This window comes from Laccaria bicolor, genomic scaffold (assembly GCF_000143565.1).
Source record: "Laccaria bicolor S238N-H82 LACBIscaffold_19 genomic scaffold, whole genome shotgun sequence".
Taxonomy (NCBI): domain Eukaryota; kingdom Fungi; phylum Basidiomycota; class Agaricomycetes; order Agaricales; family Hydnangiaceae; genus Laccaria; species Laccaria bicolor.
In genome coordinates, this window is record NW_001889890.1 from 643,588 (window position 1) to 655,695 (window position 12,108).

At 49.1% G+C, this 12,108-nt stretch overlaps 4 protein-coding genes across 4 annotated transcripts; 3 read left to right on the forward strand and 1 right to left on the reverse strand.

Moving 5' to 3' along the window:
- Window positions 1-484: 484 nt before the first annotated feature.
- On the forward strand, window positions 485-2,605 carry LACBIDRAFT_329047 (uncharacterized protein; the record flags this gene model as incomplete). The annotated part of the gene is made up of 1 exon (XM_001883044.1): window positions 485-2,605. One exon carries the CDS (start codon window positions 485-487, stop codon window positions 2,603-2,605), a length of 2,121 nt encoding a protein of 706 aa, XP_001883079.1.
- Window positions 2,606-2,999: 394 nt separating this feature from the next.
- On the reverse strand, window positions 3,000-4,575 carry LACBIDRAFT_300491 (uncharacterized protein; the record flags this gene model as incomplete). Its single annotated transcript, XM_001883171.1, has 10 exons — window positions 3,000-3,041; window positions 3,101-3,142; window positions 3,194-3,463; window positions 3,548-3,647; window positions 3,744-3,775; window positions 3,850-3,879; window positions 3,935-4,079; window positions 4,142-4,362; window positions 4,422-4,492; window positions 4,551-4,575. The coding sequence occupies 10 exons, from the start codon at window positions 4,573-4,575 to the stop codon at window positions 3,000-3,002; spliced, it is 978 nt and encodes a 325-aa protein (XP_001883206.1).
- A 4,636-nt stretch (window positions 4,576-9,211) lies between these two features.
- Window positions 9,212-10,384, forward strand: SPS (2,4-dienoyl-CoA reductase; the record flags this gene model as incomplete). Its single annotated transcript, XM_001883045.1, is given in 7 exon segments — window positions 9,212-9,347; window positions 9,359-9,360; window positions 9,406-9,443; window positions 9,494-9,648; window positions 9,711-9,787; window positions 9,850-9,943; window positions 10,002-10,384. 7 exon segments carry the CDS (start codon window positions 9,212-9,214, stop codon window positions 10,382-10,384), a joined length of 885 nt encoding a protein of 294 aa, XP_001883080.1.
- A 510-nt stretch (window positions 10,385-10,894) lies between these two features.
- Window positions 10,895-11,842, forward strand: LACBIDRAFT_300494 (uncharacterized protein). The gene is made up of 4 exons (XM_001883046.1): window positions 10,895-11,061; window positions 11,114-11,208; window positions 11,271-11,549; window positions 11,593-11,842. Exons 2-4 carry the CDS (start codon window positions 11,199-11,201, stop codon window positions 11,835-11,837), a joined length of 534 nt encoding a protein of 177 aa, XP_001883081.1. The 5' UTR covers window positions 10,895-11,061; window positions 11,114-11,198; the 3' UTR covers window positions 11,838-11,842.
- The last annotated feature ends 266 nt before the right edge of the window (window positions 11,843-12,108 follow it).

Here is a 12,108-nt window from a genome sequence, read left to right on the forward strand (position 1 = left end):
CATTGATTTACGTGGCGTCTTCTCCTAAGGGTGTTGGGTCAATAGTCATTCAGATCAGGTGTCACATAAACAAACCTTAGCTTTGTCAAAAGTTCAAGCTGGAGGTTCAAGTGGTTGTCCGCATTGGAATATTTGGCAACAAAAGGCCCGGGCGTCAGTTACCGTGGGGAAGAAGACCAAGAGGAGGCACTCCGTTCAACCTCCACTCTGCTCTGCAATAGAAAGTTGGGCTAGTTGTCAAGGGAGCTGAAAATAACTTGAGATTGACCGTTAGCCAGCGATTTATATCAGCTACACTGGGGAGAATAACCTTTGTATATACACTTTATCATTGCACATCGAACGAGAAATTTGACGCTTAGCTGAAATTTGTGGAGACCAACCGACGTGACGAAAGTGTGACGAGCCTTGTAACCCGATCATGTGACACATCTTTCACCACGCTTTGCTCACGTCAAACAAAGTCCGCTCACTCGATTTGACAATGAATCGGCGTAGAAAGTCATCCATTGACCAAGACATTACCGTAGTCAAAGCCCAACTCGACATCTTACGCAGGCGCGAAGCAGAGTATCAGACACTCTTGGACGGCATCCGGAGGCTCATGGACACAGTCCATGATGAGAGAGTGGCACTCGAAACGAAGGAAATATGCCTAGACGCTCAGAAGAAACCTATCAACTGGCTTCCGACCGAACTTCTAGTGGATATATTTGTGGAATGCACTACACTCCGGGGTCGTGATGATCAGGCCTTTTGCATCGATGACGTGCAGCATCACCCACCAGTGGTCGTTTCCCATGTGTGCCAACGTTGGCGCTGCGTAGCGCTCGCCACCCCGCGCCTTTGGTCTCAGATTTCCTTTCAAGATTACTCGTGGAACCCACGCCGGGGTCGAATTTTTACGGCTCGATCCCGGGGTGCTTTGTTGGATCTCCAGTACTCCAGCTCTACGGATATCACGCTTAGCGAAGAAGCTAAGCGTGTGGATTACCTCCTTACCGAATTGGTCGCCGATGTCCCCCGTATCCGCTCCCTACTTTTCCGATGCAAAGCTCCACAATCCCTAGAAATGGTGATCAAGACGCTGGTCTGTCCAGGCAATAAATTTTCCCAGCTACAGTCTCTCGACCTCTGCGCCATAATTCCAGGTCCTGCTTACTCGAATACTATACCCCTTCTGTCGAGGGACCATCTCAAAGATAAGCCAGTCGAGCAAGCGGAGAACGAGGACGATTCCGCTCGGAGATGGAGCGGATTGCACCATCTTGTTCTGGAGGAAGTCCCCCTTCTCAATCTTCCAAAATACTTCCTAGTTAATCTTAGATCATTGGTCCTCGTGTTCTGCCCTCGGAAAAACTTACCGATGAGAAGAACAGCATACCTTTTGAAAATGTCGTACATGTGCCAATTCCTCTCTCTTACCCCCCGTTTGGAAGAGCTTACCCTGAACAACACCGTGCCTTTCTTCGATGTCATGCTTTCAAAAGACGCTGGTGATCTCCCTCCTGACGAGGAATCCCATTTGATACCAACGCCTCCTGTCAGGCTCGATCATCTGAAGATTATTGATTGGAGTTATCCGTATGCTGCAGATGTCCACCGATTTATGTCATTTCTTGACGTTCCAAGATTGGAAAAGTTTGACCTCCAAGTGGAGGAGCTTCCTCCCAAGCGAAGCGACATGCTTCTTTGGCGAGGATATCAAAGCACGTCTCCACCGGCGAGTTTAGCCTTACCAAACGTCGTAGATTTCCCATCACTCCGTGACCTCAGTCTCCAATGCGCTGGCGAAGAGCCTGCCGTTGCGGTCGTGCGGAAATTCACCTTCCCAGTTCTGGAAAAAATTGAGTTGGCTAACATCGACACCGCGGCACAGTCGCTACAGGGTGGAGAGATATCTCCACCCATCTTGCCGCGGCTGGAATCCATTCTCCGCGATCCTCGATTACCCCATCTGACCCACCTGACCCTATCCCGCTTCACCATCTCACCGGAGTACGGAAGGGCAGACGCATTGTTGGGTTACATGCCTGTCCTCGTCTCCCTCTCTCTTGACGCATGTGGAAGAGTGGAAAGGCTGATGAAGGGGCTGGAGGAGAAGATCGTCGGAGCCATTAAGGCCCCACCACAGGGGGCAAATCCGACTAAGCCTAGGCGTGGCGTCAAGGTTTGCCCTCGACTTGAGGCCTTGTCATTTTGGGGCTGCCATGATCTGGACTTTGCAAGCGTGCTTGCTGTTGTGCATTCCAGGAATAGGCCCTATGTCCGCGATGCTGAGGACCCCCCCAAAAATCCGGGTGGTCCCCAAGATAAAGCGGCTAACCCTGTCACGGGGGTATCGGGAAGGGGAAAAGGCGCGGAGAAGAAAGAGGAAGTATCTATGGGCAGGCAGATTAGACCTCTTCGTAAGCCTCAGGGACACAGCGCCTCAGCTCAGATAACTGGGGGAACCTTCGCCCCATCAAGCAATATAGTGTCGACACTTATTGCTGCACAGGAGGCCTTTCAGCCAGCGCACATCTTGTATGTCCGTATCAAGGACTGTAAACTCATCACCGAGGCAGACGCGCTTTCGTTAAAAGACCTCGGCGTCGCTGTATGATGTGGACCAGCTCATAAATTAACGATATTAGATGGCTTTGATCGGAATGGGCGTGCTAGTGTGTAAACTCACAATAGTGTGTACGACCGTATTCAATTTTTTTTTCTCTCACTGGCAGTGCATTTCGACAACCAAAAACTGTGGAAAAAAAGTTAGAATTGAAGTTTTGACAATCCCAATTTAGTCTCGAGCTCTTGTTCTCCATTCTAGACAAGAGCACAACACCTGTGAGCTCACAAACAGAACCTTGTGACTCAAAACCAGGGTACCAGCGAGGTGATCGCGATCAAGGGCTGATTCCGAAGACTAACTGGATAGTATTGGTTCTTGCCAAGATTTAGACTCTATGTGATATCGGAACTTGTAGTTACACAAAGAGCTATTTGTTTGGTATCTACACAACTTCCCAGACGCTTCCATGTTCCGAGTGTAGACGCTGGACAGGAGCAACGGGTCAACGAGCATTTATGAGTGGCCGACTAAAAATCTACCCACCTCCGGAGGTATATCCAAATTCGCCAACGCATTTAAAACACCCTGTTATGAAAATTACATCTTGAGTTTCCTGCTAGCCACAAGTATACTTACTTGACCTGTCCAATGTTCCAGCTCGCTAACTTCCTCTGGGGTAATAAAATCCTGAGATGTACGTGAGGCAAAAACCATCTGAGCAGCAGCAGCTCTGATGACGGAGTTCGGTGACGCTAGTAAGACGGGAGGGACTGTGGATATCGGCGTCAAGGGTAAAGACAGAACTGGCCTGACTGGTCCAGTCGTAAGAGGAGTCGATTGCGTTGTCGATGGTGTGGTCCGGCCACCCCAACATCTAGCCAAATGATACAAGTGGAAGGTTTCCATCTTTGTGTCGTGCGAGTGAATGGGTATTTAAAAAAAATTACCACCGGTGAATAAAAGAATGTAGAACGAACCCAAAAGGCTGACCTCTAGTGTTGCCAAATCTTCAATCTCCGTTTGTAATTGTTCGATAAGATCGGAATTATGATCTTGAAATGAAGTTTGCCTCCCTTGAGAGGAATAGAAGCTAGTAAAGAAAATGGCGCTCTTAATACCCGTTTCAGTCCAGGCTTGCAACAAACCTATCAGCGGACGCGTTAACTATTCCCGCAAGAATAACCGCCTTTGACGCGGCGGGTTTCGCAGCAGCGAGAGCTTTATGGACCTTCATAAATCAGAAACAAAAACAATGAGTTTTCTGACACCAAGGGTATCTGGAATCTAGTTACCTCCTGGTGGAGGGTCGGATCAGCAGAGACCTAGAGGCAGTAAACTTCAACCCTAGAGCGTGAACGACATGATCGCTCGACCTACTGGCTTGCTTATTCTGTAGGCAACCTCGTCGCACTTTCCTGGATTTGTAAAATCGAAATCGACGTTGCGATTGATGGAGACACTGGCCCTCGGTATCACCACAGATCCCACAGGTGCGTCAACCAGCGCGCCACAAGATCCAAGCCTTCCGAAAAAAAATATGTCAACCAGGAATATAATGATAGGTAGCTAAACAGGATGAAAAACCTTACGACGGCCATATCCCCGCTCAGACACTCCCTTACTTCTCGTACAAAGAAGTCCATGTTTGGACTTCCCATCCCTATACTTACAATGGATATAGGCACAGATTTATAACGACCAGTTATCGTCAAAAATCCGCGCTCGGAGGAGAGTACAAATGGTTGCGGGGTGTCATCGAGAAAAGCGGCGATCGCTTTCGCTCTGGAAGGCGATCCAACCGTTATCTGTCGGGACGTTTAAAATAAGCTCTATGAGACTTCCAATGGCAGATCCCAAAACTTACGATACGATTGGCAACCTCGCTGGGGCGTAATCCTAGGTGATAAACCCGCAGATCTGCGGTTCGTGGAAAATCTAGAATTTCGTGTGAATCGTACTCTTGTGAGTTGCGGAAACTGGCAGGTTATCGTACTAGCGTCTGTCAGGGTATCCTTCATGGTATTCCACCGTAAGCAGGGTCAACAAGCCTCGATGGTGGTAGTGAGGAAGCGGGAACGGAAGGGAGTTGATTTGGAGACGAGTGAGTGTGACGATGTGACTTCGGCTTTTCTTTTCTTTTCCGAATTCACCGCACCTGTAACCTTACCGCCTTCAAGCCTCAAGGCTCCAAGCTCATGGTTTTCGCTACCCCGTGCAGGACGTACAACACGTCCTCATGAACCTTAACATGACAGCCGTCCTGGAACTGGATTGATAGCGTGGTCATGCTCAGCGTTCGCGTTCATCAAGTAAGTTTGATGAGTCCAAGCACTTACATTACAGAGAAGAAAACTGACAGGAACCCTGCAAGTTCGCTTCTTTCTACCTTACGAGGAAGGTACATTTGTTTGTTTTTGTCAAATCTGCCATGATCGAATTTCTTATTGTCTTCCGCTACTTCCAGTTAGTCGGTACGCTTCGGTACGCCTGGCTTCTCGCCTGCCCCACTGCTTAATTTGGATGATCGTTGAGCATGATTATTCCCAGCCACTCAAAGAGCAGGAAATACTGGTAACATTGGCATATTCCACGAGCGGCTTTGTTTACGCGAACCATGGCCAGACGTCACCTGTCAGTCTAAGGGAGAACCAGTGACTGTCAATTGAACTGGGTAGTCTCTAAGAATCTGACGTATCATCATCTTCTTTACTGAACTCAGAGTATGATAGAAATGGGATGTGCGCCACACGGCAACTTAAGTGACGACGAACTCCCGGTGAACCCAGCCGCCACCTTGACTCGGGACTATCCTGGCTTGTTTGACACTATGCAAAGGTTTTTACCCATTGCTTTTCGCCGTCAGGGGGTTGTGTATCTTACTCTGACTACTTATTCAAGCCGGTAGAATGCCATCCACTTGTGCTTGGACAATTTCTATTTGGGCCGTCGTGACCTGTGCATGGACCATGACCTTTGCTCGTCATTCCCTTCGTCTTGCTTCCACGCGAAGCAGCAGCTGCGTGAGCGCTTGCGCGCGAGGTCCTAACTTGGATGTTTTCTCACGGAATCCCGGCCATAAACGTCGTTCATTTATGATCGGTAGGAACATTTGACAACATACGCCATTGCCACGTCAAGTGAATAAGGGTTGCTTCCAGCTTTCCACCTATCTCGATCATTTGAATGACATAGATGAGATGTACATTCCCGTTCTCCCTCAAACCACTGTGCTCCTTTAACCCACAGTTATTTCAGGCATTTGTTGATCCATGCTGGACTTACAGTGAACAGGCTCAGCGCTCATCCCGCGAGTGTTTTGCTGCTGGGGATGTTCGGCCTACATCTAACACATTTCCGCTGTGTTCGGGGCCGCGATCGCACAGCTTTCTCCTTGATCAAAGACAAGCTTTTTACTCTTCGCGAGTTACACCTGTCATGACTCCTGAGGCGCCCCATAAGCGTTGGTGACCGTTCCACTACGAAATCTTCACGTGTCCTGATTCAGAAGTATTTTTCGGAACATGCACGATGCGAAAATGAGCCCATGTCTTCTCGTGTTGCTTGGGAATTTCTGAGGCGACAGATCCAGATTTAATGATAGATCGGACTGTAAATCGGGAAAATCTCGTGCAGGTGCAGGTGTTCAGGGTTATACAGGTTTTAAAGTCCGACGATATGACTATTTGGAGGTATTTGCTGTATTCCTCAACTCTTGACAAGACGATATGAAAGAAATTCTCCCAATCAAGGTTTTGAAGAAGGTAAGGACTCTACAATTGGCTCCGGTGAAAAAATAGCAGGTGTTGAACATCTCGAGGAATCCTTAGATTCGGGGAATTTGGTCGTGTTCGGCCCAAGCCGAATGTGGGTATCCAGATTCCAAGTTCCGAGGGGGATAGAAGGTCAAAATAGGCAAGGAGCTAGACCTTAGCACCAAATTTCTTTGGAAAAGATTCGACGTTTGACTACCCGCTGACGGTGCCTGTGAGCCAGCGTTGCAAGGGTTCATCAAGCGGTGTCAAGGGTGAACCAGATTTGCTCTTCGATCAAACTGGTTTTGTTCGCCCGATAGTGTGCTGGGACAGTACGTCAACAGACGCTATGGGGTGGAAGAACAGAGGGTGTAGTTGTCCAGGAAATGCAAGGCTTTGCAGCACCTCATAAACTTCAGTGTTACTGTTACCCGCGTCTCGTTCCGCCGTCATCTTGATCTGAGACTCGCGCCCGTGCCGATCAACCCCGCAATAGGATAGCTACTTGTCCTTCGCCCTCCCATCTCGCAAGGTCCATTCTCACAGATTCTTTTCTTTCCTCGTCCAAGTTGCGCAGGCCTCCTTCGAAGTCGTCTATGAGCCAGTTCAACGTCGGTTATGGCCACTCTCTACCCCCGCTATCCGTAGAAGGGGGCCATAGCTTCCGTCCTTCCTTTGACAATGAAAGACACGACGAGCAGGGCTCTCTTTCTGGGTCAGAGGATGGGAATTACGCGCTCTACCCAGACGTTCTCAAAGCTGAAGCAGAAACGGAAGGTTGGTCTCATTTCAATTAGGCGTCTCGGCATTGACCAGCTCTTTTCAGAGGATACCAATGCTGCCTTAACTTCGCAAACCCTCAATGCAGACGGCACTCCAAAACGTCCCATGAACGCCTTTATGATATTTGCTCGGCGCCGGCGGCCCCAAGTTTCCTCCGAGAACCAATCCATGCGAACGGGAGAGATCAGTAAAATATTGAGCAAAGAGTGGACACTATGCCAGGGGTGACTATCTAGAACTATTTCCGACGCCTATCACACTTACCCATTATTAGCATGAAAAACAATTCTACCTCGACCAAGCGAAACATTTAAAAGAGACGTTCAATACGAGATACCCTGATTACGTGTATCGTCGTCGACCCAACAACTCTCGCAAGCGGCGACGCACTGACGGCCACATACGATCTGTCGACAATCCACTCCCCATGGATCATGCAGACGATTATGTTGGTGACCTCGGGGAACCCTCGCCTACTGAAGGCGAAGAATCATCTCATGGCGAACCCGCCAGTCTATCGTCCTTTTCACGCCCCTCGCATGATGTATCCCAGAGTTTTGGGGAGAAATACGGCTCCAGTAGATCTCGTTCATCCGGTCATCCCTACTCTCCCTCTGATTCCTTTCGATCCAACGGTGCCCACGAGCACCGGCTGCCCTATGTCTCACCGCAAAATTCTGAACGCCTTAGTTCCAGTCTAGGATCGACAGCGTCCCTTTCATCCCCCCGCCTTACGCAACCTACGCAACCTACCTTGCAATATCCTTATGGTCCACCCGGTCAAGGTCAATCGCCTCTGTACCACACCGAACATCCGGAACCACGTGAGACATGGACACCTAGAGTCGAGCGAGGGCCGTCGTCTTGGCTCGGTGGTACCCGTGAACGCTCATTAACTTCTATAGGTGGCCAAAAACCCCACTCTTATTCAGCTTCGGCGGGTCCAGGCTCATGGCCACCTTCAGCATCGTCTTCCATGTCTGCATCTAGTTCATCGACACCACAGACAACCCACTACGCATTTCCTACCCTGACATCACCATTTTATCCGAATCAACCTCAGCCTACCTTTCAGCCAGCCAGCGCCACCTCCACATCACACTCGAGCTCTTCAACTCATTACGATACAACTCACATCCCACCAACTTCGATGTCAAGGGATTTTGAGAACCGCGGATACGGGTCGCCTCCCTCGGTCAGCCCTGCAGCTGCATATCCATCTGGGCAAAGTCGCGATTCGCTCCCCTATCCTCAGCGAAGTGGTTCCCGAGGACTTCCGTCTGTTCACGCAATGTCAGGTTACGTACCCACCCCACCATCCTCTTCAGGTTCTGGCCCAGCCAATCCTGGGTCACAGGGCTATTGGACGAGATGAAAAAATAGGCCGCTTCTACAATAGTGTTAGCCTTACGCAGAGCGGTCATGCAGTCCAGGTATGTAGATGGCTGTCTATATTGTCGTTTCTTGCCTCGCTATACTTTTGCATTCGATTTTCTCTAATCTTGTATCTTACAATGTTGTTATTTTACAATTCGTTCTAAATGCTCCATTTTCCGTCTTACAGTTTTGCTCTGCTCTGTAAGCGTTATCAAAGGGTAATTAGTTGTTGTGTACCCACACCCCTCCCACCCTTGGGCCTTTTGAGATCGAATTTAGACGTCGACGTGATCGAATACCGGCGGTAATAAGATACGTAGTATTTGAAATTTCTGATCACTGCGGAGAGACCCCACTTTCGGCCATTGGCATCCGTAACCAATCCGTAACCTTACTAACTCAACTTCAGAGCTAGGGCCATTGATCACGTACTTACATGATTTTGGGGCGACTCTGCAACAATGCGACGAATAAATAGCCTCACAGGTTGCTCACAGGCTGGAGTTAATTATTAAATCAATCGAATCGTTTGTGGATGAGTCGAATATATTTTCAACATGGCGCTCACAAGCAGTTGAGCTGTAGCAACTGTACTAGAAAAAAAACAACTCCTTTTGTGAACTCGAGATGTAAAAGAACGCATCAACGAGCGAGGATGCACGCACAAAGGTCCGGTTAATCGGGTAATGCTTACCGGTCGCGTCGCGAAAAAGATCACAGTTCATCCTTGCTCAACTATACCATGACGCCTTCAGCCTACGTGGCGCCTATCGTGGATTCTACGTCGGTTTTCCGGGCTGACATCTTCAAAGGAAAGGTTCTATTTTGCACTGGTGGAGGATCTGGGATATGTCGCGGCATGACAGAGGCCATGGCGAGTACTACTCAGTGGTAGAGTCTCTCTGCCGTCCTGACAACCCAATTTCGCTACTCAAGATGCGGCATGGTGCCTCTGCCACCATCGTCGGACGCAAGTATGTGGCCGGTCTTCTCGTGGGGCCCAGTGTACTCACCTCATTACTAGACTCGATCGCCTCACGCAAACAGCGGAGGAACTCATGAAAGCTACTGGTCAGACGTGCATCCCTGCTCAAGCCGACGTAAGGGACCCGACCTCCTTAAAGGAGGCTGTTTCGAAAACCATTGAGAAGTTCGGTAAAATCGACTATGTCATCTGTGGTAAGCGGCATGCGTTCGTGTCCGAAATATCCACTGCTAGACACCAATATATTTTTGCTTAGGTGCAGCAGGCAATTTCTTGGCGCCTATTTCCGGAATGTCCGAGAACGCGTTCAAGACCGTGATGGAGATCGACACCGTAAGTGCCCCCTCGGAGCATTCAGTTTCGTACCTCATCTCCTCGAACACCGCAATATGTAGATTGGCACATTCAATACAATTAAAGCCACGATCAACTATGTCCGAGCCGCGAAAGGGGCCTATATCCATGTCAGCGCTACATTACATTACAAAGGTGCGTACTCTTGTTCGTACAATTGGCACGCGGATGTCCTAAATGAATTTCACCGTAGGAACTCCATACCAAGTGCACGTTTCCGCTGCAAAGGCTGGTGTAGACGCCTTGTCAGCCGTCCTAGCGGTAGAAGAAGGTCCACACGGTGTACGATCTAATGTGATTGCGCCTGGCCCCATATTAGGAACTGAAGGCATGGATCGGTTGTCCCCGAAAGGTGCAACTGGATGGAAACCAGCATACCCTGCGGGTCGTCTGGGTGACATCAAAGACATTGCAAACGCCACTGTCTTTTTGTTTAGCAATGCGGCGTCGTACATCACCGGCCAAGTCCTGCCAGTCGACGGTGGTGCGGAACATTTGCGTTCACAATTCGTTCCATACCCACAAGGAGTCCTCGACCCAAGTAGCATTTCACATATGATCAAACCCAAACTGTGAAAATCGAGGAGATTGTGCATGTAGTAATCCTACCATATACCAGTGTCTGAAGTGCACTTAGTACATACTTAAAGAGCCACATGGAGAGAAGCCGAACCTCAACGAGTCCGCTCGCCTTTGATATATCCCAAGGACAAAAGTTGGGAACATACGATGGAAAGGACAACATATCAAACATTCTTCCTGACACCCACCGGAGGTGATCAAACTCTTTGTCGCATCTAAAAATTATCAGAACCAAATCCTGTTCCGTTTGCCAACAAAGCACAACATGCATGGTTCACATCAGCAAATCTACATTTTACTTGTCAACTTGTCGGGACTTTTTGTTACTGACTGCTTGTCGCCAAGTTACAAGTTGAAACAAGCTCACAAGCTGACGAGGTGCCTGACAATGTGAAGACTTAGCGAAAAAAAAGTGGTTCGACTTGCTGAGTTGCTTATGTAACAGTTGGTAACCACGTCCGTTCCCTCAACGTTCCCTCTCATCTTGACCACACCGAGACCACACTATCATTCACAGTGACCACCCACCTCTGATGCGTCACCACCTCCACCAACAACCACCTCCCGGCACCATCATTTGGCCTCCCACAACCAACACAGCGCACACCAACCACACCAGCCCTGACAAAACGACGTTGTGACGCCACGTCACCCGCCACAACCACCAGCCAGTACGTTTTATCCTCCTTCCTCTTACTGTTTATATGAATGTTATGTCAACAGAGATTTTCGCAGCCTTCTCCCTTTTCCTCTCGCATCATCAGCACTCATTCGACATTTCAATTATTTGAGGAAAGCGTGCCTGGCGATGGCCCATGGTGAGTTCTTTTCTCTACCCCCCCACTCAGTTTTCTGAATCAAGCAATATTGTTGTTGATAGGTGCTCTATTATGTTCTTCGCATCTGCATGCTGCTACACAGTTTCTCCGTTGCTGTCAACTTGAGCGCTATCAGCGAAATTCCGTGCCAGCAGGTTGTATGAATCTCGAAGAGTACGTCAACACCACTTGCCGCCTGCCCAATGCCGCCACGCCGCGCACTAGCCACAGCAACCAAGCAAGCACCAGCCACACGTCAACAATACCTTCCAGATGCGCCATGAAGTCCGCAGCAGCAACGACAACGAGAAACATTGATGGAGGAACGAGTGCCGCCAAAGGTCAGCAACCCCCGATATCCCCTTTCGACTGACAAGTCGCCAGCCAATCGCCGTTGCCCACACCAACCATTTCCACGTCACCCCGCCGTGCATGCCGTTTTGACGGCATATGTACTAGTATGCGCTCGCAGGAGTAGGAGGGGGGTTCGAGAAGGGGATATACAGAGTTTGTGGAAGGGACCCAGTGGGGGGAGGGCTGCGTTCCTCCCGGTGTCGCCGGTGTGGATGGCAAAGGATCGTTCAATACAAGTTCAATACTGTACATATTATTGTACTCTCATAATATAATATTGTGCAACCACTTTCCTGCTATCAAATACCAAAAATAAGATTACAACTTTTCTGAACTTGTCAGCTTGTTAGAGCTCGTCGAGCAATCTTGCTACTCAACTTGTCAGATTTTTGGATCTACTTGTCAACTTGTGACTTGTGGCTCGTTTGGACTCGTTTGGGCTCGTACGAGCTGAAAAAAGTCCAAACAAGTCGTGACAAGCAGAGTGTAGAAACACTGATGCAGCCTCAGAGTACACCTTGGATTGATGGACCCTCGTGATTGTTG